Source organism: Lissotriton vulgaris, chromosome 1_1, assembly GCF_964263255.1.
Source record: "Lissotriton vulgaris chromosome 1_1, aLisVul1.2, whole genome shotgun sequence".
NCBI classification, from domain to species: Eukaryota; Metazoa; Chordata; class Amphibia; order Caudata; family Salamandridae; genus Lissotriton; species Lissotriton vulgaris.
The window spans coordinates 1,123,003,917-1,123,028,798 of record NC_141685.1 but is presented as its reverse complement, the minus strand read 5'-3'; the positions used below and the strand labels follow the sequence as shown (position 1 = coordinate 1,123,028,798).

The 24,882-nt window shown below is 45.3% G+C and overlaps 1 protein-coding gene across 1 annotated transcript in view; it reads right to left on the bottom strand.

Moving 5' to 3' along the window:
• FKBP11 (FKBP prolyl isomerase 11) overlaps positions 1–23,659 on the bottom strand; it is a 52,821-nt gene extending 29,162 nt beyond the window's left edge. Inside the window, exons 1-4 of the mRNA XM_086963725.1 lie at positions 23,382–23,659; positions 21,979–22,041; positions 6,241–6,328; positions 4,636–4,669 (exon numbers count right to left, since the gene is read on the bottom strand). Of these exons, the coding sequence (XP_086819851.1) occupies positions 4,636–4,669; positions 6,241–6,328; positions 21,979–22,041; positions 23,382–23,501 (305 nt within the window). The 5' untranslated portion in view covers positions 23,502–23,659. The remainder of the gene's footprint in view (positions 1–4,635; positions 4,670–6,240; positions 6,329–21,978; positions 22,042–23,381) is intronic.
• Positions 23,660–24,882: the final 1,223 nt, after the last annotated feature.

Genomic DNA, 24,882 nt, shown 5'->3' with positions numbered 1-24,882 from the left:
GCACTGAACAAAATGACTGTGTGTTGATATGCTCCTTGTGAAATAACAGAACAGAATGCTGTCACTCACAGTGAAGCGAGCTGATAGAGAGAGAGAGATAGACAAGAGAGAGAATTTTAATAAACACAAAACGCCAGACCTAATTAGGGGCTCAATTATTAAATAAAGTCTCAAAAGTGCACCCATTGCCTTGCATTAAGTGCAGAGGTACTACGTTTGTGAATTTACAAGACTTTGCACAAGTAGGCCAAGAAATAGTACTCCTAGAAAATATTTGTGAACTACATTTCAGCAAGAGCAAATAGGTGTATATTTGCTCACGCAAAAAGTTGAGTGTTTGCAAGTTCACTTTCCCTCTGACTACATTTTTTCCCATCCCTGGAAGAAGTTTTATGTCTGCTATTGTCAAAAGTAAATGTCCAATCTTTCTCAGTATGGGAAAAGATTAGAGAAGAGTTAGTGAAAACCCTTAAAACATGCAAGTTAGTAGGTTTGCACAGACTCAAAAGGGTATTCAACCCTGGAACTGTTGCTTACCACTACCTTCAGCACCAGTATGTAGATCTGTGGAAACGTGGCAACATAAGGGAATTGCTAGTATTTAAACCCTACTATGGAAGGAGCCCTGACATAATCAGAGAGGATATTTCAGAGCTCTTATATATAATGAGATTGCTGCCATAATGTGTTGCTGCATTACAAGGCACAAAAGGGACAAGTACATTTTGTTACAGGACAAGTAAATTTATGAAGCAACCTTCCACATGGACAAGTAGATATTTGATTAAATTCCACACCCCTGGTAGAGGCTAAATTAGATAAGTATTAACAGCCCTCTTTGTGGTAGTGTGGGCAAGCAGTTTGGCCTATCCAGAAGGTGTGTTAAGCATTTATTGCCATCACTCATTCAAGGACTGATTACATACACTCAGAGACAGAAGCCAGACCAAATAGGGAAGTATAAAAAGGTATAATTATGTTTTATTTCTAGAACCAAGCAGGACTTGGTACAGTTAGGTAAAATGTATTTGCAATTGTAAAACTTTACAAGGTAATGCAATTGGGAATGGATTTATAATCATTACAGGCTTGCCTATGCTTTAAAAATAGTTTAAATTACATAGAAATTACTTTTGATTACTTTTGCGTTACTTTTGGATAACATCGACTGCTCGGGTGGTATGCTTAGATACCACACCGGTGATCCTACAATACAATGTAAGAAAGATTTAGTCAGATTGCAATATAGTTACTTTTCTTTCCAACACAAGTTCAGCTCAACATTTTTAGGAACAAAACTCTAACCATTGGTTCCTATGGGGGAAAAAGGATTCACCGTTCTCAGGTAAGTAAAGGAATTACAAGAGGGAGTTTTGGAGGTTAGGACCAAGGTTCCCCAAGGTCCAGTTGGGCACTCAAGTTGCAACACTAGCAGCACTGGGCGGACTGGTGTAGAGTGCAGGGGCCCAATGTTAGCCAATGGGGCTAAGGGGGCCTTCGGTCAGAGGCTGTTTACAAGCAGGCCACTCGGTTGTGAGAGCAACGCTCCTGGGGTTAGGATCAGCACTGCAGGGGCCAACAATCAGCACAGGAGTTGCACCATCAGTGGCACTGGGACGGCCAGGTGCAGAGTGCCAAGGAGACATCGGGACCCTGTGGGTTTCAGTGAAGATCTCCGGTTCAGAAAAGATGTTGCAGGCTCGGTCAGTGAGGCTTCAGGAAGGCGACCCCAGGCTGGAGAGGTAAGTTGGGTTCTTGGGTTCTTCGAGGATGCCTGGACTGTCGGCTGTACAACCCAAAGCTGTGGGGCATCTGATGCAGTGGTGTCTTTTGGCGTCTGGTTCTTCTTACCAGCTCCCGTCACAGTCGGGGGCTCCTTCAGGTTAGGCTACAGGCGTTGGATTGAAGCTTGAGGGAAGTTGAGAATCACCAGATCCCAGGTGAAGATCGCTGGGAAGACCTCCTTGTGTTGTTGGGCCACTCAAATTTGGACTGTGGGCGTCTGGTGCAGAACCGCAGAGCCACCTGAATCCGGGTTCTGGTCTTGGTGTCTTTGTTGAGAAAATCCGCTGCTCACGGGAAACAGAGTCTAAGTTGAGTGCAAGACAGGTACTCCGGGCGGCTGCTGGACATGCTGGAGTTTCCGCTGTAGTCAGGTCGGAGTCTGGACAGGTTGGTAGGGCTGGGGCCAAAGTAGTTGTTGTTCTCTTCTTCCTGGGTCAGCATAGCACTTCGGTCCTTCTCCCTCGAATTTGAAGAGGTGAGGAGGCAAGGATCAGGGTCGCCCCTAAATACTAAATTTAGGGACCTTTACAGGGGGTGTGCAGGTCAGGACCGATGGGTAACTTCCTTGAGGTGAGTACACCCCCTATTATGCCACCCTCCAGTGGGAGGGGGCATGAGCCTCTTCCTAATTCGCTGGGTCCCCTCATCTTCAAGATGGAGGGGACTGAGATATGTGCTTCACCTCACCTCCCCACTTGAAGGGTGGGGTTGGCAAAGGTGGACACGCCTCTTCTCCTAACTTGGTTTCCCCGCAGATTCTCCCACCAAAAGTTGGGGTCAGAACCGGTGGAAGCCAGTTGGTGGGAGCAGCAAAAGGGGGGCACCGCTTGCAAAGGGGGCAGGCCTTTGAAGCTTCCCCTTCGTGGACCCAGCCCATCCTGGGGAGGAGGCATGACAACTCTGCCCAGGGTGGGCTTAGTTTCTGGACCCAGAGAGCGGAGGCCCTCTACCCAGGGGGTCCAGAACCATGGCAGGTGGTGGCACATGGCGGGCAGTCATTCAGGAACCACACCAGGGCTCGTTGTTTTTCAGGGGGCATCTCTACGATGCCCTCTGAGTGCATTTTACATTAAATTCCACACTGGCAGTGTGGGTTTAAAGTGCTGAGAAGTTTTCTTCCCAGGTTTATGTAAAGCCACTAGGGAGCTGTGGAGTTTGTAATGACCAACTCCTAGACCATATACTCTTTATGGCTTTACTACACCTGCAATGTCTAAGAATGACTTATACAGAGTAGGGGTACAGGGCTCATACCACTGTACCCTCACTGAGGGCTAGTGCACAGTGCTAGAGTGGTGACTAACCTAGGCCCCAAGCAGTGGGTTGCAGGCTTGACACACAGGGAGGTGTGCCATGTCAGCTCTTCACTTTTCTCTGCACCAAAACACGCAGCCTGCAATGTCAGTGTGTGGGTTTTATGGTACATGGCCTCTAAGGGAAGCAGAATAGGTGCTGCAGTCCTTGGATGCCTTCCCTGGTCGCAGTGCCCTTGGTACCCATGGTACCTTTTACAAGAGGCTTACCTGTGGCCAGAGATGTGTACTGTGGGTACAAAGGGACAGTTTTGGGGAAGAACACAGGCCCTAGGAACCTGATTGGCAGGGACCCAGGGCACACAAAGTGCATCACATGTCAGGCAAAAAGTGAGGGGTAACCATGCAAAAAGGGGCACTTTTCTACACAAGTGCTGTCATTATGAAAGTTGCATTACAAGCGAGGAGCACACCCTTGAAAGCGAAAGGTCACTGGTTAGAGCCGAATACCTCCAAATATATACATTATGTATAAAGACAAGAAAACATTCAAGCCACTTTCCTCAGCAGATAGGTACATCCAACGAATTTACAGTTTCGGAACTCTTGCAGACCACTACCAGACCCAAACATTGGATGCTGGAATAAAGAGCATCATGTGATTACAGACGACTTTCAAGCTGCGAAACTGTTAATACAGATAAGTAACTGGTTGCGCTCTTCATAATGTACAGGGTACTGTCTACATAAGAGACGCAGGGCTGCGTCATGGATGTAACAGCATAAAGGGCCTTTTTATAAGCATGAGGAGCCCCACAATGGAGGTCTTGAAAAGAAAGAGGACTATTACACGCATGAGGCGATGGAGGCCACTGTCCCCATCAAGAGGCCATGCAAGCCTCTGTTACCCATCTGACCAGATCAAGGACATTGTTACAAACATGGGAAGCTGCAGGACACTGACTGGGGGGACAGGGGCATCCTTACAAGGCTCAATAGATGTAAAGCATAGCTACATGCATGAGGAGTACAGGCCACTGTACAAGTATGTGGAGATAGACGGTTTGTTACAGGTTTGAAGAATTCGGGGCACTTTTACAGATATGGGGAGGGACAGGATATGGTCTCTTACAAACACAATTGAATACAGGGCATTGTTACAGGCATGCGGGGATACAACATGTTGGCCCTTATTACGAATGGCTGGTGAAACACCAGGTAATACTTCCTTCTTTGGCCCCCCTTAAAAATTTGTCACGGGGTGGGGGCAGTATTTCAAGGGGGAGCGGAGGCAGTGGCAGAGTATTGGGTATTATGAGGTTTTAGGAAATAACAAGACGGAATCAGACCTACTTTGCTCATTCTTACATGTGTTTCCTGGTGTTTGGCTAGGGGATTTGCCTGTTTGCAGGAGGTGAAAACTCCGAGTGAAATAGCCCCAACTTTGTTGTTGCTCCATGACTCAATTCCAATCAGATCAATAATCCTGTTACTGACCCCAAGATAATCAACGCTTCGCTTGTAATAGGGCCCTTATGCCATAGTTGAGGTAGGACGGATACTACTTGTGGGTCAGGGTTATATCTCTGTAACTCACCCAACACATGCGTCCAGCAAACCCTGCTCCATGCCTGAAAAAGAGAGAGACACACAGAGCGGGATCAGTGCTTGTTCATAAATCATGGATCCTTTCGCAGTGGGTAGGTGAGCGCTAGGTACGGGGGCAGTCTTGAAGTCCGAGTATTCTGCTGTAGTGAGTGGGTCCGCTCACTGAAGCCCTAGGGACTAAGCTGGTAACATCATAGCTCATGAATGGGTGTCTTCCACATTAGCAACTGCCTATGTGTTTGCAACCAGCCTACTGATTAGTAAACCCTATTTGAAGAAGAGTCTTCAGTGGGGCCTTCCTCGGTGCTGTGTGTGTCCCTCAGCTTAAGTAAAGATGCTTCAGAGATGTTAGTATGTCATAGAGTGTGAACTGACAGTTATCAAGAGCCACCCGCTGAAGGCCACAGACCTGGAGCTCATCAACCAAAAGGTACATTTATGAAAGGGACTCTGATGTCCAGCCGTGTCTGCACTATTGGAACACTTAGTGTATTGTATTGTATTGTATTGTATTGTGGAGAAGTGTGGCTCACTGGTTAGAGCAGGCAGACCCTGAAGCAGAGGTCAGACCCGGGACCAGGGTTCAATTCCCGACGCGGCAGGGTCTTGAGCTCAAATGTCCACGGACTCGATAATTCTCGCTTCGGTGCCTGACCTAATCATGGGTTCACACTCTGCAACTCTGGGCATTAAGCTTGCTTAATCTCCACAACGGCCCCCCGCGGCGGGATGCCTGGCTTTCACCTTGGGGATGCCCTGTAGGGGCTATCTCACAGGGAAAAGCCAGGACGGGTTCCCAAGGCAAGCGCTAAGAGACCCCTGGGTGATAAGCGCTATATAAATCCAATATACAATACAATACTTAGTGTGCAGACTGCCATTGCCAGTGAAGAGAGGGTGGCCTACAGGAAACAAGTGGTGGCAACTACTTAAAGGTAAAAAGACTGCTGTGTCCCGCCAATTCCTTTGTTACTTGCCTGGGATGGCTGAACAGAGAATCAGGGTGTCCAGCATGTTTCAGGCGAGCACATCAGCCAAAACCAGTAAACTCCTAAGCACCAGCAAATAATAACTACTGGGAAGTGCTCACTGCCTCCTTCAGTTTCCACAGCTTTGAAAAGGCACAGGTTTTCTTTCCCTTGAGTGCACCTTTTCACTACACACCACTAATGTGAGAGAAGACTGTCCTGTGCCCAAATCTCTAATCAGGGGGAGAGGGGTTTCCCAATTGTTTTACGCTAAATGTGCTACCTTTTTGATGCTCTGCATGAAGGCTCAAGAACGTAGTATTGTTCTTTACGCAAGCGTGCAGTGGGTCTCCACCAAGCTGAACATCCTTGCTTCCAGGTTTACATCTGCCTGAGTGTATCCTGCACAAAGACACCTGGACATTCTCTTCAAACAGACACCCAAGTGCTCCCAGCACATAAGAGACCTGGGAAACCTTTACCACAGTCCTGGGGGGCTCCTGCACACAGGTCTGGGGAAGCACCTGCACATATACTATGGACGATCTGCAGTCTGTGATTCAAGTCTTAGTTGCCAATGAGCATTCTCATTCAGGGCCTCTCTCTGCCCCCCTCACCACACCTACCTGGGATAACCTGCTTCTTGCCGAGCTCCACAACAAGAGGGTCCCGGGAGAGCGAACTGTCGATGACCCGTCCATCTTCTAGCTTACCCTGCAAGCAAGAGAACATGTCAAGTCTTTAGCCCTGTTTGAGTGAGATTGCAATAGGAAGGAGCTCCCTTACCACATATGGTGTTGCTTTAAATCACACATGCATCCCATGACCTTTCTCAAAACCAGGTGTCCCCATTACCTGATGTTCAAAAACAAAATGGAGGCCACTAGATGAATGTATTCCCTCCAAGAGCCTTATCAGTCACTCTCATGCAGACTTTTTTTTAACCTTTGGTGCGGTTATCTATGTAATACAAACCTAGCTTTCTGGTGTGGTGTTCGCGGATGATATGTTCCTTGAAGACGTGAGTTTTATGTTCTTTCCTGAAATAGGGGAGTGAAGGTGCGAGCCTGACATGCGCCGGATCAAGCACCAAAGCCTGGTGCTTAAACAGAAAAGGCTTTTTTCTTATTTATAGTCTACAGTTTATAGTTATGGCAAGAGTATAATCTATTAAACCATATAAATATGATTGAGGTTTTTAGGTTATGGCACACACTGAATCACTCCTAAATTCTTCCAAATGTGTCTTTTAAAGAAAATGAAGCACAGGGAGGTAAAGTGATATGCCCAGGGCCCCATAATTTGCTCAAATAAGGAAGCTGGGATTTCAGCTCAGGTTTCCCAGTCCCAACTCAGTCACAGAAGTTATTACTTCCGGTCTCCAGTTTTACACGAAAGAAATGTTTCAAACACAGTTGTGCTTCAAGAGCTAAATTCGTACCCTGTGTCCAATAAAGCGAACCTGCATCTTTCCAAATAACATCCTAAACCAAATTGAAAGTATTTGAGAAAGAAACAAGTTATGCACAAAAGGGGCAGATAACACAAGAGAATGATCGTGGGCAGAAGTAATAAAAAGCAAACTAGCTAAGCAAAATTAGTGGGTTATTTTAAAAATGCGGATTCTCGTGGAAGCTGCTCGGTGGTGTCTGTTGTTTCAAGTTGTGTTGCCAATGTCGCCAAACTATCAAGTGGCTGGATCTGCGAGTGCTGTCCCTCTCTCACTGTAGGCTTGGTCGACTTTTGTAGTATAGACTTCTGATAGTCCAGGATGCATCCAACCATTTGCCAGAGCACAAACCAGAAGTCTTGCCGCTCCGTAGATATGGGAGAAATCATATAAATTCAGGCACAAAAAGGACAGTGAATTTGTCCTACGGAATGCACCAGTTCTGGCAGTCTTTTACTCTATAAAATGACACACATTTTGCACTGGAAGCAGGACAAAGATGCAATATTTCTTGCTTCAATTAAAATTTGATTTGGACCCAGTTTTGGAAAACCTACATATTAAGTTATGCTCTGCCACCCCCAACTACCAATGCTCTGATTCGGGTACAGGTAAACGTTGGCTGCCATCGTGGAAGTTCACTGCGGGCTATGTACCTACACCAAGCACACTAACTGCTGGATAAATAACGTTATTGCCATTTTTATGGCCTTCAGTCTTTCACTGGGCTAGACTTGCACTGCAGTCGGTTGCATGGGGTGCTGTCCATGCCAGGCCAAATTTTCATTGCAGGCTGGAGCCTGAAAGCACCTGTCATGTGATCAGGGTGTTGTGGTATTTGCATATGACATTGCAACGCGTCTGCCCTGGTGTGTGATATGTGCAGGATCAACTATGGTCCTTCACAACAGGAAATCCACCAATAAGGGATATTTTTACGAAGGGCAAGGGCTCAGCCTGGGTTTTCCAAAGCAAGGATATTACTGCATGGCAGGCCGTACCAGGCCTTGGTGGCACTCTTCAGCCCAAGAGTTTCTTTGGCTTCCAAGGAAAGGACCTTTCCATTTATGCCTCCAAACCAGGTTTTTCCTCGGCTCGTAGACATTTCCTTTCATCCCTGCATTGTAATCTATCCATTCCTTGTTTCTTCCATTAACTCCATTTAACAGGGACATGCAGCCTATTTATTTCTTACTTTTTGCTTTTAATAACGAAGTCTGGTTCTACATTGTGTATATTTGACTAACAAACTCTACTGCATGGACCTGTGCTCTCTTAGAATTCTTAGCACCGTCCTGCTACAAGATATAGAGGGGCTTGGTGACTTTCATCAGCTAGTATTCCTCACGCTGGACTAATCCGACCCAGAATTTTAGATTAGGCCGGGGCTATAGCAGACGTCCCTTCCATGCCCCACTTCCTTACGGAGAGGCAGAAAATGTATCCTAACAACATGCAACAAAACATAACATACTCTAATAACGACAAAACATAATACTCCGCTCAACTAGAAAAGAGTCCTATAATATATCTTGGCATGTTACAGAACAGAATATATACAATACAAAGGAACATCTAAGGCATATTGAAGTCATAGATTGCTGCAGGACAAATATAGTGAAGTGCTGCTGCAGATCAAGAGTTTGAGTCCAAGCAAAGCAGACTCAGTCGTCCATCCTTCCGGGGTAGGTACATTGAGTAGCATTAAATTGAGTGTTGCTAACACCTGCTATTTACAGCACTTTAAAATGGTATACGTTCGGTATAAAGCACTATATGAAAACACAAACTATTACTGTATCAGAGGTGTCCAACCTAGGTACATGATGACAGGATCCATGTCGCAGGATCAGCGCTGTCTTCATAACCAATGTCCATTTGAACTCACTGTATGGAAGTTTATCCTGCGCTTATATATCCTGAAAATCTGGCATAGCTCTAGAGCACTCTTGGGCATTCACAGCACGGCGCAGCTCTACGATGATTTACTAACACCTGCTTTTAGAGGGCAGATGCATCTACAAACCAGCTTGTATAGTCCATAAATGTGCTCATTCAGACCATTCATTTCACTCTACCTTGCTTGGCTAAGAAACAGAAGGGATCAAGAGGATCTCGCCTTCTACGTAGTTCTGACACACTTCTCCCTGAGATCCCTGTCTTCAATGAAAAATCCAAAATGAATCTGACATTCTCCAGCTGGGCACCTCACGTGTGGAACTCCATTCCTCCCACTGTCCATACTGGTCCCACTGTCAACTCAAGGATGGACAAAGCCAACAGGTCCAGCGTTGGCTGCCTGCCTTTTGGCTTTAACAATGCTTGTCTGTTTTACCCTTGATTTTGTAAAACATGGCTGTGGAAGCAGCTGGACCTCACTAATAAATAAAAAACATGATGGGGACAGCAAAAGATATTTCGGTTTCAAAGGGCGCATATTGCCACAGTAGTCCCTAACACTAAAGGGGACTACTTTGTGTGTGGATGTGCTCCTTGTGAAAGAGCAGAGTGCTGTCACTCACAGTCAGCATATTCAATGGCTGAAGTAAGCTGATCCAGTTCCCCATGCTGTATGCCTTAGTGCATGGGAGAAACACGTGAATGACACAGCAACAGATCAGTGGATGAAGAGGGCTGGAAGCCCTTTATAAATATTTTTTTTTAAATCAAAAGGTCTTGCCTAAAGCCATACCTAAAAAAATTAGCTAACACAAATCCTATTTTATGGGCACCGTCTTGCTCCCTCTTTAACCCCTCACTTTGTTTCTGAATAATTTCTGGTGTTATGTTCCAAAGAGGTCATTAACACCGGCTCTTGCGGCCTTTACGGAACGGGGTGAGGGACAACCCTATAAGGATACCTCATTCAGCCCAAGGTCTATGAATTTCTGTGAAATATGGGAGTCAGGGCCCCTATCCTTACATTCTGCAGTGGGCCCCATCACTTTGCGTTACGCCACTGGTTCCGCAGATGTCTACACTTTGTTCACCCCCTCCACATGTCACCGAGGAAGAATATGTAAGGTCTGGAGACATGGTTCAAAAGTCTTTTCCTATGTTGTTCTGATAGTCAAAGCTCCTTAATTCTCTAATTTAATGCCCGCGGTAGTCTGGAGCCTAGCAGCCGATACTGAAGCGTGTTGGTCCTCACTCAACTGCCCTATGCTTGACAGACTGTACATGTTTACATTTCCAGTAGAACTCCTATGATTTGGAGGCTGCATTTCTATGACTTTGAAGAGTATCAGCACTTCTCATGAGCAATCAGGTACTCTAAATAGTGAGTACCTGCACTTTTATGTTTCCATTTAAAGCATTGGTTATGCATCATATGCAATTGCTAAATAAATAATCAGAAAAACTGCATCCACCTAAGGAGCCTACCAAAAGCAGCACAGCAGACGGGTCTATTCATGTGGCTATAAAAACACTAAGAATAAAATATAGACCTAAAAAAGTCCTGGCAACTGAAACGGCCAACACTGGGATTAGAATATTAGTTACTGTAGGACCTGTAATACCAATAAAGTACTTTGTACTGCGTTCAACAGAAGATATTATGATGTCAGGCTGCTTGCGGCACCAGATGTTTAGTTCTCACAGGCTTCTGAATCACAAAGGAGCTGCTTTAAGGCACTAGCTTCTCAAGTTGTCTTCTCCCTGCTGTCTGATCCCCCTCCTCTTTCTCTAACCCAGTAGTCAAAGTGGGCAGGATCGTTGTGCCCATACTTTTTAAATTTAAGAAATATAGTTTCCCTATTTGTTGTGAAAAGATAACCATTGTGGGGCGGTTAATTATGACAGCTGAAATCCTTCAGCTGCAGAGTAAGGCAGGAGGTGTGCTGTGGAATGGAGGGAGGGGCAGACAGCTAAATAAACCTTCCTGCAAGTGGAGGCCAGTTGCCTGAAAAAAAATTTAAATGTGCACAACTGGTTAATCTGCAAATGTAAAGGCTGCCCAGATGTCGGTATTGGCTTTAGTTGATGGAATCACTTGAAGCGCCCTGATGACATAGATTTATTCTTTTACAGTAGTACTGCAAATGAGTTACCAGCTGAGCTGTGAATTGAGTTATAAAAAAAATCTGCAATATGTACAGTCTTGGTATTATTAAAATCTACATTTTGGAAGCACTTTTTTATCTTAAACCTTTTTGCGCATTTTGTACGATCCTATCTTATACTGTGTGTAATGCAAGTTTAAAATAATGACTTAAATATTCGCTGTGCTTTCTGTCACAGAGCTAGACCTCTTAGAACTAAAAATACACAAGTCAATATTCTCCACTGCACCAATCAGGGTTCAATGCTTTGGCTCTGATAACAGACACAGACCTCTGCAATACATTAACTAACAGACATTTCATAAAGTACAATAGTGCATATCCCACAGATTAACTTAACTTGCATTTATATTTATTTAAGCTGTGCGTTATCTTTTATGGTGAAAAACCTAAAAAAAAAAAAAGGTGTTTTTGTTTTTAGCCAAGTCTTTGACCCCGCCTCCACGCTCACTCACCCCGCCCCCTTTGCGCACAGTATCACAGTTGAGATGCTGTAGTAAATGAACTTCGACCGCTGCTCTAACCTCAGGCCCCACTTCTTCCCACCTCTTTCTGCCTTGTAAACGCCCTCTCTCATCTTCCCGCCCACACTCTTTCCTCTTCCGCCATTCTCTCCGCCCCTTCACCGCCCCCTAGCGTCCTCTTTGCCACCGGCACCTAGTCTCTTCTCTTTCTCTCCCACTGCTCTGTACGTTATAATAATCCAGAGCACTTTGTGGGCACGTACTTCAGACAAGTATTGCCAAACTTTAAAAACAAAAAATAAAGGAGAGCATATATTAACTACCACAACTCCCTCACCCTCTGCTGGTATCCCATTAGTTTATCCCTCCCACTCTCTTTCCTAGTGTGCGTCTCTCCCTCCTTCTTCTGTTCAGTGCTGACGTGTTATTCCCAAACTGTAGTTTTAACCCTGAACAATCTCTTCAAGGCATCACCATCTGACCGGTTCCCTGGGGCCCCTTCAGCAGCACCCGGGCAAACCCCCGCTTTTTCTTATACATTTCCGGTATCACCCCCACAGCCACCCGCAGCCCCTCCAGATTCCGTCTCTAGATTGCAGAGCTCCGTCGCTCGCTCTATATAACAGAAACAGCAGAACTCCCCACTCAGACCCGTGCTCGAAGAATTCACCATTCACAAAACCTCTCAATCTAGCGCTCAGAAACCGCAGCTACGTGCCTCTTGGGCTCAGAGTGCCCAGCGTAGCGCCACGCAATGCAAGTATACAGAGCCCAAAAAACACTAGCACTCTACTCTCAATAATCCACTTTAGTTTACATATACTCCCATCTCAAAATATCCCCGCTCACTCACCAGCTCCCACAGACCTCTCTCCAGTTCACAGACCTCTCGCCCAGATTTCAGAGCCAATCCCGCTTCCCACAGGAAGGCCCTAACTTGCCAACATTTTAAAACTGTAGGATTTTGGAGAAAAAAAATCGGGGTGATGTATTTTAACCATTCACAAATTGAAGCAGAGGCAATGTCAGGTAGAGACAGCTAAAATAAAGCAATTTTGGGCTTCATAAATCGCGAGTCGCCCTCCTGAATCCTATGGCTGGTTTCACTGATATGCCCCAGTAACGACCCCTTGATGCAAATCTGCACAAAGCAGTTTTGGGGCTGGGAAAAGGGAACCTTTTTGCACTGGATAGTAAATACCATGCAAGGCTTTACTCCGCTTTGCACCTGCACAGCGCTTAAGTAAATATGGACATTAAAGAGGCAACCTCGTCCCAAATACACAGGACTTTGTAATTACCTGAATTACTGAATACAGCACATAATACCATCAGGAAAATCAGCTTAAAAAATATCGGTTTGTGGGGTGGTTTGACTCTCAGGCGCAAAAAAAGTGCTAAGCACTATGTTAAGCTTTCCTAAGGCCTCTGGTTAAACTGCCCTAGCTGACACGGGTTACGTGGAGCGACATATGACCAAAGTGCCAAGACCTCCCCTACAGAGTGCTCACTACCCGGTGAAAACCCGAGGCATACATCTCACACTAAGGGAGGTCTGAAGGGGCAAGATTAGCCCGTCACAAGAATCAAAACAAAGAACACACCCTTCCAACCATACAACTAACATGGTGTAGCATGGAACCCATGTGGGCAAACACTTCAGCACCCTACATAGTGGTGGTAAGCATATATCAATTACAATACTACACGACTGTTAGGAAAGCCCTCACTTTACAGACCCTCGTTGTTTGTATTACATTTACATTTATATAGCCCCCCAATGTCACGTGCTGGAGTGCAGCAGCACCAGAACTCAGGACAGGGATTAGCTTAGCTGTAAGATCTGACTTGCTCTGCGGCTATGTGTGTGTTTCTGCGTTGAGCATGATGACAAGAGTGGTGCTCTTGTCCTGACAGTGGTGCCTGGACCTAATCTTATAATTAAGGAATAGAAGTGAAGGTCAGAACCCTTGAGCGTTACATTATGTTACTGTCGTGTTCTGTTAACGGCACAAACTATGAGTTTCGCCTACATGGGAAGTGTCTTTGGTTTCATGCCAGAATACTGAAATAGGCTCCTCGTGTTCATGGACTGTGTTTATGCCTGAAGTGAAATGGAGCAGGCTGAGAGAAAGAGCTGCATGAGGTCTGGACAGGTAAAGGGATCCCCTTCTTGAGTGGTTCCAAGGGGCAGAGCAACAACCTACTGGAGTGCACTTGTTAAGGGAGGTAAAGATGGATGGTGTAAAGGGGTCCGCTGAGGGGCGGGTGGCAGGAGCAATCCACAAAAGCAAGCATTGGTTGCAGGCAAGAAGGGTAAAACGTTGCACAGAGGTCACGCGGGAGAAGGAGAGAAGCAAACCAAGGGAGCACTGGTTATCTGCAGAGCCCACCCGGAGTGCCACAGAAGCCACCCACAAGCATGCATCAAGAACAGCTGTGCAGGCCCACAAACAAAGGACACCCAGACTACCCGCACATGCATCAAATCACAAATGGAGGAAACTGGGGCCTAACATCCAGCTACTATGAGGCACATTCAGCCTTATACCCCCTACAATTAGCAGTGCCAGGTAGAATTCATGATTTGCTCACCAGGTTTAATGCTTTATAGAGTTCACCCGGAAGCGTCATAGCAACAACCCTCAAATATGCGCTGATGCAGGCGGTCAGGGTATACAGGATATATGCTCTCTGTAGTCCATCAGCTGTGACAGCAGAGCAGCGCACAGAGATCCATTGGTTACAGGCCACCATGGTAAATGCTCTACAGAGTCAATCCAGGAGTGAGAGGGGAGCCTCCAGAAATGCCCTCGCTACAGGCAGTCAGGGTATAAATGCGAATATATGATTATTCCACGAAAACAAGTACCACGCATGACAATACCACGCGAATTTTACTTCGCAAGTGGCTTTACCACGCTGCTTTTTAGAACGTAGGATTTTACTTCGAGAAAAAAAACGTTATGAAACATCTAACGTCCCGTCATTGAAATCTACATAATGATAGTGATAGGCTAAATAAAATATGTCTAACTGCATAACCCAATACATCGATTTTTAAAACAACAAATTACCTGTGCTTTTTAAATTCAGTTTCTTTAATGTGCGCTTAAATATATATACTTTTTAATATAGATTATGTTCTTACCTGCACGCCTTTCACCAGCAGCCCTTACTTCTATCCACCACTGAAACAAGCCTCAAAACACGTCTACCAAAATTAAAGAAGGACTTCTATTAAGACGTCTTTTGGGAGGCTCTTTCCTTTAACGTCAGAGGCACTGAATTCCTTTTTTTTTAATGTTATTAACCCGCTCGTTTTTTTTTGGGGGGGGGGAGACCCCCCCCAGCCCCCCCCCATACCCACACACGTTGGTCGACTGGAATGATTTTTTTTTGGGGGGGGGGGGGAGACCCCCCCCTCCAGCCCCCCAAGCCCAAGCAGATCGTACACGCTGGACGACTGGAAGGAACACCACTTGCGTGGTAAAGACGGTCGTGGAAGGCATACGCGTGGAAAAGACGTTTACGTGGTAAGTGCCTCGTAGTAAACGTCACGCGTAGTATTGCCTTCGTTGTAAATGATGTTTCCCCTCCACCCACAAGTGACCTGTTGGAACCAACATAGCGCTCAACTGGCGCTCCCAGATCTAATAGTGATGGTAGTCAGGTAATACTGTGGAAGGGATATAACTAAAAGGTTAATGAATGGAATGAGAGAAAGGGCTTATGGGAAGATAAGGTCAAGAAGCAGGGTTCTGGACCTAGGCCCTATCTGTCCCTAACAGGGATGATGCCACAGGAAGACACCCTTAACCCCTTCACCCTTTAGTTAGCGGCTTGCGGTAGCCGCTCTGGGAGGAGAGTAGTCTCAGAGGGAGGGTCAAGTCAACCAATTTCCCAGCCATAGGCCTATTGGCTCAAAGTGAGCTTTGGAGTAGAGGAATCCCAGCCCAGAAGGATATGACCACGGATAGCAGGTAACAGGAAATGCATGACTGGGTGGCAGGAAGAGAAGGGCGGGTTAGCTTAGAGACAGAAATAATCAAATTCAACGCACTGCGACAGTAAAGTGTGTGAGGACAACACATTTGAAGTGCGCAGAAACAGTGGGAAAATGTTTTAAGCATTTATTACTTCATGCACAGAACACAAACAAAAGGTCACCATCATGCCTCATATCAATATCAAAACACAAAATACACTGTCACACAGTAATTATTTTCCTTGGTCGCCTTACCCCATGGGCACACCATCAATTTGTAAATAAGGAAAGGGGCCTCGTAATTTCATCCCCATAGATTGCTCAAAGGGCGCCAGGCACCGGAGACCCTCCTTTGGGTAATTCCACAATCACAGACATGTGTCTGCCCAAGAGAACACAAAGCACCAAATGGATAAGGAACTGGTGATGTTTGTACTGTACAAAAAATGTGTAACAACAAAAACAGACAGATCGGAAAATAAATCGAAATCTACGTTCTGACAAACATTTAATGAGGTGCGGGGCAGGGTTCATTGTGAATCTGTTAACATTCATTTGAGACAGTCCCCACTTCTCCAGCAGCTTTCTAGAAGCCCAAGAGGGCAGGGGTGCTTGGTTGCAAGCAGGAATCCTGATGGCAGTTCTTTGAGACTCTCCATGAAATTTCACCTACCAGTTTACCAGTTATGAACAACCAGAACATTCTCCCCTGGGCCTGGGTTTTTGAAGTGTTCAGAAAACCAGGGCATGGGTTTTGTACGGTTTAGAAAACACTTCAGCATGTCTCATCTGGTAAAATTTTGCATAACAGACCAGGGACCCATGTATGCATACAAAGTTCCCCTGGTACTATACTGTTAATACTGGTCAATGGGGCAGGGTTCACTGGAAAGTATCAGAGAAGCAGCCCTTCAGGTACAAGATGTGCCACAACCCAGCCATGAGAGGTAAAGCGCTTTGGAGCACCTGGGCCTGTTCCGCGCAGCGCTTGAAATGGGCAGGCACTGAGTCCCAGACGGGCAAGTACCTTCACAACTGCCATATTCTTGTTGTCCAAGTGTCACCAGCCACAGCATTAGGACACAGTCAGGTGTACAAATGACACTACATTCATTAGGAGCGGCTATCTAACCAGACAGTGCTCTGAAACTGACCAGACCCTACCCCAATTCTTTCTTTATATCCCACACTCTTGTACATGACTCTTTTAGTTTGTAATTAGGTCTGTGCTTTATAAATACGCTTATACACTTGAGAGTGATTGAAGGGTGCGAAGACCCATGCACTGTGCGTGCCCAAGTTGGTGGTGCACCCTAACAGTGGTGTCTGTTGTCCTTTAGAACTAGAGCAATGTCTTGGCTTGAGCTTCGCAAATGGTGGTCAAGGAAACAGCGTTTACAACGCAGATAGAACTACGCAGTGCCAATACAATACAGACACTACAATGAATGCATCGTTACCACGCGTTCCATTACAATGCAGGTTGTTACAACGACTTGCTTCGGGGAACGTATTGTTGGATTTTAAATCCAGCACCTTCCCTAATGTTGCAATGACTGGAGTTGGAATAGTAAAATATACTATTCCAAAGTCCAGCGCTTCCCCAATGCAAGTCGTTGTAACAACTGGAGTTGAAATGCAATGCGTGGTAAAGACACGTTTGTTGTATTGCCCGCGTTGTAAAGGCATGCGTTGTAAAAGCATGTGTGAATACGTCATGGTGGTTGAGATGGGGAGGGCTTGTGGACTCAAATGGACCGTAATGTTGTTTCAGCTTCTCTGTACAGTACTTCCAAGGTAGAACCTTGACGGCAAAGAAGGCAGAGTGATACTCAGAGTCTTGAGGCATGCTCTGATATTTGAAAGCTCATCGTTGAATTTATTTCTAGGTTACGGGGTACATGTGGCTGGGCTCTCCAAGGACACATCACCATGCAGTGAGATTCCTCCTCACCTGCTGCAGTTACTGTGCCTGCTATGGTCACACTCTAGAGTGGTATGCAGTTTTTGCTGAATCCCAACTTATATACCGACACCTGTTTCACCATTCTACGATGGCTGCGTAAAATATTCTGGATGCTCCCCAAAAACACCCAGAGATCTGTTGTGAATGCCTTGGTGACCTCCAGATTGGATTACGGCAACGTCCTCTATCTGGGGTCCTCAAAGGCCGTCACACGGCGCCTTCAGCTGGTACAAAATGCTGCAGCTCGGCTTCTCTGTGGCTGTCATAAACGTGACCACATTACAGAACGCCTGAGAGAGCTGCATTGGCTTTGTGTTGAAAACCGGATAAAATTTAAAGCTTTGAGCTTTATGCATAAGATCAAAATCGGATCAGCACCCCTCTACCTTCAGGCCCTTGTCAGCCCCTACCTTCCTACTCGTGCTCTCCATTCTTCATCCCATCATCTCTTTAATGTACCTAAGTTCAAACTTACCAGAATGGGCGGTAGTTCCTTTGCGAACTTAGGACCCAGACTGTGGAATTCACTTCCGCTGGCCCTACGGATGGAAAACTGTCACATGCGATTTCGCAGAGCGGTGAAGACCTGGCTCTTCGATCTCTAAATCTTCTGCCTTATGTTGTCGATCTGTCTCTTAGCGCCGGGAAACCCTCAGGGGTAGCTGTCGCGCTTAATAAATTCAATTAATAAATAATAAATAAATACTGATAACACCTTGAAGGCTTTTTTTGCTGAGGCTGGTTTTTGGAGTACTGAAGAGCCTCTCTGAGAGGTTTTACAAGTTGACAAAATTGCTTATACTTGAAAAAACCAAGCCCAAAGTCTATTGTTCAGAAGATGAGCATGCTCCAAGTGACCTCCGCATCACTCATGTAATACTGTGGACAACTTTTGCCTTGCGCAATGACGGGTCAGGCTCAAAAAGGGGACCAACTAATTCTTGCTATGTTTTAATAGGATAGTCTTTCCAAAGCTCTTGGTCCCAGCTGCTATGGGATATGACATTGTGACTGCTGCGCAACAATCTTGTGTGAAGCATCAACCAAACATGCTTTACCAACTTCAGTGTAACTTGAATATTGAAAGAATCAGACCGGTACCTTTGAACATGGATCAAACAAAGTTTGAAGCTGGAACCACCAAAACTCCAGACGTTTGTAAGAGAGACCACCCGTTCTCTGTCTGTAAGCTTGTCAATCAGATCATCCTCTCAACTATATGTGAGAGCCTTGCACAGGTTTGTGACCATGCACCTGTTAATCAGTTTGGAAATACAAATTTGATGTTTGAGAAGATTTGAATGATCCTGGGAATGCAATTTTAGCCACCCAGTTAAGATTTCATCTTTTTCAGGGGGATTACTTACTGAGAATCTGCCCTGATGTCAGTCACTCTTTGATCCTTATTGATCAAACCAAGAAAACATCAGCAGTTTGTTGCAGCCACCATGGAGAACACACACTTCCGCCTTTTGATCTCCATCTTAAATCAGGAAGAAGGGCTGTGCTGGTGGGTAGTATAGAAAGTAATTGACTGGCCCTCCTACAAGTACCGCCCGCATATCCATGGTCTCTGCTATTAGATGCAGCTCTGGCCAAGTCAACACTCTGTAAAAGGGGTGCTCGCCACGTTTTAAGCTTGCTGTGATATGCAGCCTAATTTACTAGAGAGCATATCTTGTTGATATCAAGTTATGAATCTAGCAAATTCTGTTAGAACAACAACTACAAACAGGAACTCCTGCCACAATGACAATTCACCAAAAAGAAAAGTACATGCAAGTCATTACAACATATTATTTTTGTCTGCATAGGAGAGAATTGGATATTGTTGCTGTTGTTAAGGTATGGTAAAGAGTTTAGTTATGGTTAGGTTTAGGGTTACGTGAGAGTTATGAATAAGGAAAGTTGAAGAGTGATGTTCAGAGTTAGAGTTTGGATCAGGTTTCGAAAGTATTTGAAACAATATTGAGTTTGAATTATCGAGGTTTTGAAATATCTGCAAAATAAATTGTGTTGCAGAAATATGGTTATCAAGAATATTGATTTTTTTAGGTAAGTAATATTGCTATCAAGAATATCTTTGTTCATATATTTGTCAAACAATTGTTTTTCAATTATCTTTATGTGTTTTAGTTCACATATTAATTTTGTTATTGTTTGTATAATTGTTAATATTTTTAAATATAGTTTGTAATTTTAAGTGATTTATAATTTTTTTATTTAATTGCTAATAGTAATTTATAGTGTTGTAGCGGGTTGCTAGGTTTACAGGGGCATAGGGTGGGAAGTTAAATAAGTATAGTTACTCAACAATTAATTTTTAATTTATTATTATCTAATTGATTAATAATTATGTAAATTGTGTAATATTTATATTTTCAACTTATACACTAGGTGTGGGTTGCTGAGTTTGTGGGGGTATCGGGTGGGGAGTTAATTAAGTAATAATTAATTCACCATTAATTAATGATTTGTAATTATTTAATTGATTGTTAAGTATGCAAATTGTGTAATAATTATAGTTTTTGTTATATATTAGGTGCTGTTTGTTGGCTTTGTAGAGGTATAAGATGGGAAGTCAATGAAGTAATAATGAATTAATAATTAGTAATTCATAATAATTATGTAATTGATTAATTAGGTGAATTATGCATAAATATATTTCCGAAGGTATACATTAGATGTGGGCGGTTCGGTTCTATATCGCAGAGGGTGGGAAGGTATTAAAGTAATATTTAATAATATATATTAATGTATTAATAATTATTTTTAATTGATTGTTAATTGTCTTATACTTATGTAGTTCAGTCATATTTTAAGTGTGGGTGCTAAGATTGTGGGCGTATAGTGTGAGAAGCTAATTAAGTAATACATCTTTTTTATTGTTATTAAATTGTTTAATAATCATGTGAAATGTTTCATTGTTTTTATTTTTATATGTTATTTTTGGGGTATTAATAATTTTTCCATTAAGAATGTTATATTTGTTGTAAATTAATAGAGTAATTTAGATATGTTTTGTGTTTAAAGTGAAGTACTTTCCATACTGTTACATAGACTGGAGTCTGAATAGTAAATGTAACCCCTCCAATGTCCAACGCTTTGGGTACTGTTGTACAGATTCGAGTGGGAACAGTAAATGTAATCCCTCTGAAGTCCAACGCTTTCCCTATTGTTGCACAGACAGGAGTGGGAATAGTAAGTTTAATCTCTCCAAAGTCTAACACTTTCCCTACTGTTGCACAGACTGGTGGATGAATAGCAAATTGTAGCCCTCCGAAGTCGAACGCTTTCCCTACTGATGCACAGGCTGGAGTGGGAATAGTAAATGTATTCCCTCCACAGGCCAACGCTTTCCCTATCCTACTGTTTTAAATAACATATATATTTCAAAAATGATATCTTTGTATAGCTCTTACCGATGTTAGTGAAAAACAATATTTTGGGGGATATTTCTGTACTTACCATTAGAAGTATAGGAAACTGATATTTTTGACACAATATTTCTGGTCACAATGTTGTTGGTTCCAATATTATGTCAATGATCTGGTTTATGGAATATGGTTGAGGTGTCAGGTAAGGGTTACAGTAGGGTTTGAGCTAAGGTTAGTCTTTGGGTAAAGCTAATGACTAGACTATAGTTACGGATTACTGTTAAAGTCGGTGTAAGGTAAGGGCTCAGGTCTGAGTGAGTTTGGCTCAGGCTGCTGACTGGGGAGGTGTGCCCCATTATCTATGAGCTATAATGTGGAACTTCATCTGTACTGATCATGGTTGTTGGAAGCCCATGAAAACTGCAGTGTTTGCGTCTGAGCTGATGTTGACGTCAGAAATGCGATACGCATCAGATTTTGCACTCAAACTCAGCTGTCTGAGATCTAGAGAGGCAAAGCTACTTATCGAGCTTTTTGATGAGAAGCAGAACCTAATAACAAGGACTGTGGTAGTGTTTAATCTGTAGTAATTACAAGTGATAGTTGGTCTGTACCACTGTGTTATACCAAACACACTGACATATGTGGCACATTCGTACTCCAGTTATCCAAGCAGCTGCTTCCTAGACGCAAACACTGGTGCCTTCAAAGGCCTCCACCAAATCCACAGAGGTAGTCTCACCTCAAAAGCGCACATACCGCGGAGGGGAGGTGTTACTCACCCCAGGTTAGTCAGGGACCTCTACAGCTAAGCTCACAGAGCAGACATGTCACCTCATCATAGCTCTCAAAGGCCGGACAGCCCATGCCAGAGCTTACAAGGCCGTGGGGCTTTTGCACGTAAGCTTGCAGGATCCAGGCGCTTGAGCACACAAGACAAAACTGCAACCGCTTGCCAGACTTGGAGCTGCCTCTCCACCTTAAATCAACAGAGAGCTTCTCCTTGGCAGGAGCAGCCAAGCAGGTGCAATTTCACACATCACAAAACATCTCACCGTATAATGTATGTGCAGCGTGTCCCCCCAGGTTGCGGTCTCAGAGCAGGAGTCTGGTTTCACCTGTGAGGGAAAGAGGTGAGACATTAGAGGGGAGCAGTGACAGCGGGGGGACTGGACCAGGCACGGGGAAGGTAGTGCTGCAGGTGTGTTTCAGGGCATGTGAACAGGTTGAAGTGCTCGTGTGTGGATGTAGGGCCAATGGTAATAGGGTAGACGAGGCAATGGGACAAGTGTGGGTTGGGAGCAGGGGTACAGGTTTGAATTTTTGGTGCCTCAGTGAGCGGGTGCAGTGCTGTAGGCGTGGGTAAGGGAGGTGCTATTAGTTCAGAAAGTGGCAGCTGGATTTGGGGGGACTGAGGGTGAGCGGGCACGATGTGTGTGTGGTTGGGACAGGGAGGCTCTTCAATGCCAGAGCCACAGGAGACCATGGTGAGCAGTGTTACAGGTGTATATGATGGGCAGTGCTACAAGTGTAAGTGAGGGCCGTGCTGCAGATGTGAAAGGGAAGTCACTGCCACTGGTAAGGCGGGGTTTTTGATACACGTGTAGATGGGTCCCATGCTGCAGGATTGGAGGGACCCGTACCACGGATATAGGCTAGAGAATCAGTGCTAGATGTGTGGGTCCGTGTGTCAGTCCTGCACGTGCAGATAGAGTGGTGGTGCCACAGGTGTGTATGGATGTGGGCCATGCCACGTGAGTTGCTTGTTTCGTCCTACACATGTAGTCCTGTAGTAAATGTGCAGATCAGTAGACATTTTTCGAAGTGTGCTTGGTGGGCAGAGCCTAAAGTGTATATTTGGGCAGTATTTGTGGTGGGCTGTACCACATGGGTGGAGGGAGCAGTGCTGAGGGTGCAGATCAGAGGGCAGATCCACAGGTGTGTATGGCTGGCAGTGCTACAAGTGCAGGTCAGTGCTCCGGGTGAACATGGTGGGCAAGGCTGCAGGTGAAGATGCATGGAAGTGCTGCTGGCATAGGTTTGGGGCTGCAGTTGTACAGCTAATTACCCCAGCCATAGAGGAAAACAGCTGGCAATCAAGGGGGGTGCAGTGCCACGTTTGTAGGTTAGGTCGGGGGCACAAGCTTAGTAGTAGTAATTGCTACAGTTAGGGTGGTCAGTGTTATAGGTGTAAATGTGTGACAATGCTACAGGCTTGGATGGGGAAGTACAACAGGCGTGCATCAAGCTGTTGTGGCTCGAGGATCCCAGGCGGGAAACAGCTGTCAGCAGGAAGGATGAACTTTTGCAAGTGTGGGTGGGACAGTGCTGCATTTGTAGATGGGGCAGTAGTAGGGCCGCGTATCTGGCGCTGTCCCAGCGCCCCTGCTGTGAGTCGGAGGGGGCAGGTGCAGCGCTCCATGTGTGGAGAAGGGTCTTTCTGTTCCCCCTCACTCACCTGGGTCTCGATGAGAAGTTGGGCCTGAGTGTCCCCCTCGCTCTGTGCTCGGGCCTGCGGCGCGCACAGGAGCAGCAGCAGGAGGAGCCCCCGAGGGGCGAGAGGCAGGAGGTGAGCCATGGTGGCGCGTGAGGGCAGAAAGAGAGAGACACCGAGGCCGGCGAGGAGTAAACTGCCCACCGGGGAGGAGGTACAAGAGGGAAGGTCTGTCTGGGAGTGGGAGGGGAAGGAATACTCCTCCAACCGCGGCCATGCCACGGTGTAAGGGACACGCCCACCGCTAGGGCCCGCCCAGAGGCAGGGCCCACCGAGACACAGGGGCCCGCCCACAGCCTGAGCACGCCCACAGCCCCCGGCCGCAGGTACTGTTACTGTCACGCCAACACCCTCCGCCCCCCGCTAGGGACACGCCAGCAGTGCCCAAACAGCCCCCTCCCTCCTCTTTGTAAACACCGATCAAAAGCACACTACAGAATGGTGACGTTTCAACACAACGTAAACAGACTGCACGGGAGCCGTGTTCTATCCATGTGCGGACCCCCGTCGATCTGTGTACCCCCTACGTCACGGGGGAGCAGATATAGACAGGTTCGGTCTGTCTGCTGCTGCTCCCCTATCTGTCTGTGCTCCCCATACACACGTCAGCGCTGTCTCACTGCACCTCACAGTGAAATGATGTTTATTTATTTATTATTTATTTATTTTATGCATTTTTATATAGCGCGGACTTTACCCAAAGGTGTCAGAGCGCTTCACAATAGGAACCGAACAGATACATGAGAACATTACAAGTGAACAAATTACAAAAGCAAACAAGTTACATGAGGCAAAAGTGACAATCGTGAGCAAACAAATACAAGAGGTAGCAAACGGTGCATTACATGAGAAAAAGTGACGTGTGCAGGTTACAAAAGCGTACAAAGTACAAGTAGAGGTAAAATACTTGTAGTATCTTGTCATTCCCTATGTTTTCCCTCTCTACTTCCATTAGAATGTTAATGTGATGCATCTAACAGAATGTTGGTGATCTGCCTGACAGATTACAGTTGGCTGGGCTGAGCACCATGTTGGATGCTCCTGGTGGGGTCTCCCTTTGTTTTCCCTCTCTACCTCCATTAGAATGTTAATGTGATGCATCTAACAGAATGTTGGTGATCTGCCTGACAGATTACAGTTAGCTGGGCTGAGCATCATGTTGGATTCTCCTGGTGGGGTCTCCCTTTACATCTTGGAATAAAGCATCATTAAATACTACTCTACGTGTGGACTTCCCATCATTACAATACTGCAATACATGGCAGACACTCAAACATAAGAACAAACGTTACGTAGGCAATGGAGGTACTTGTGCAAGTTTCGAAAGCAAAACAAAATGTAAGAGGTAGCAAATAGTGTGTTTCAAGAGAAAAGTGACGAGTGCATGTTACAAAAGAGTACCAAACACAGGTAAAAGGGTAATACTGCAATAAATGGCAGACTCTCAAACCACAAAAACACACTG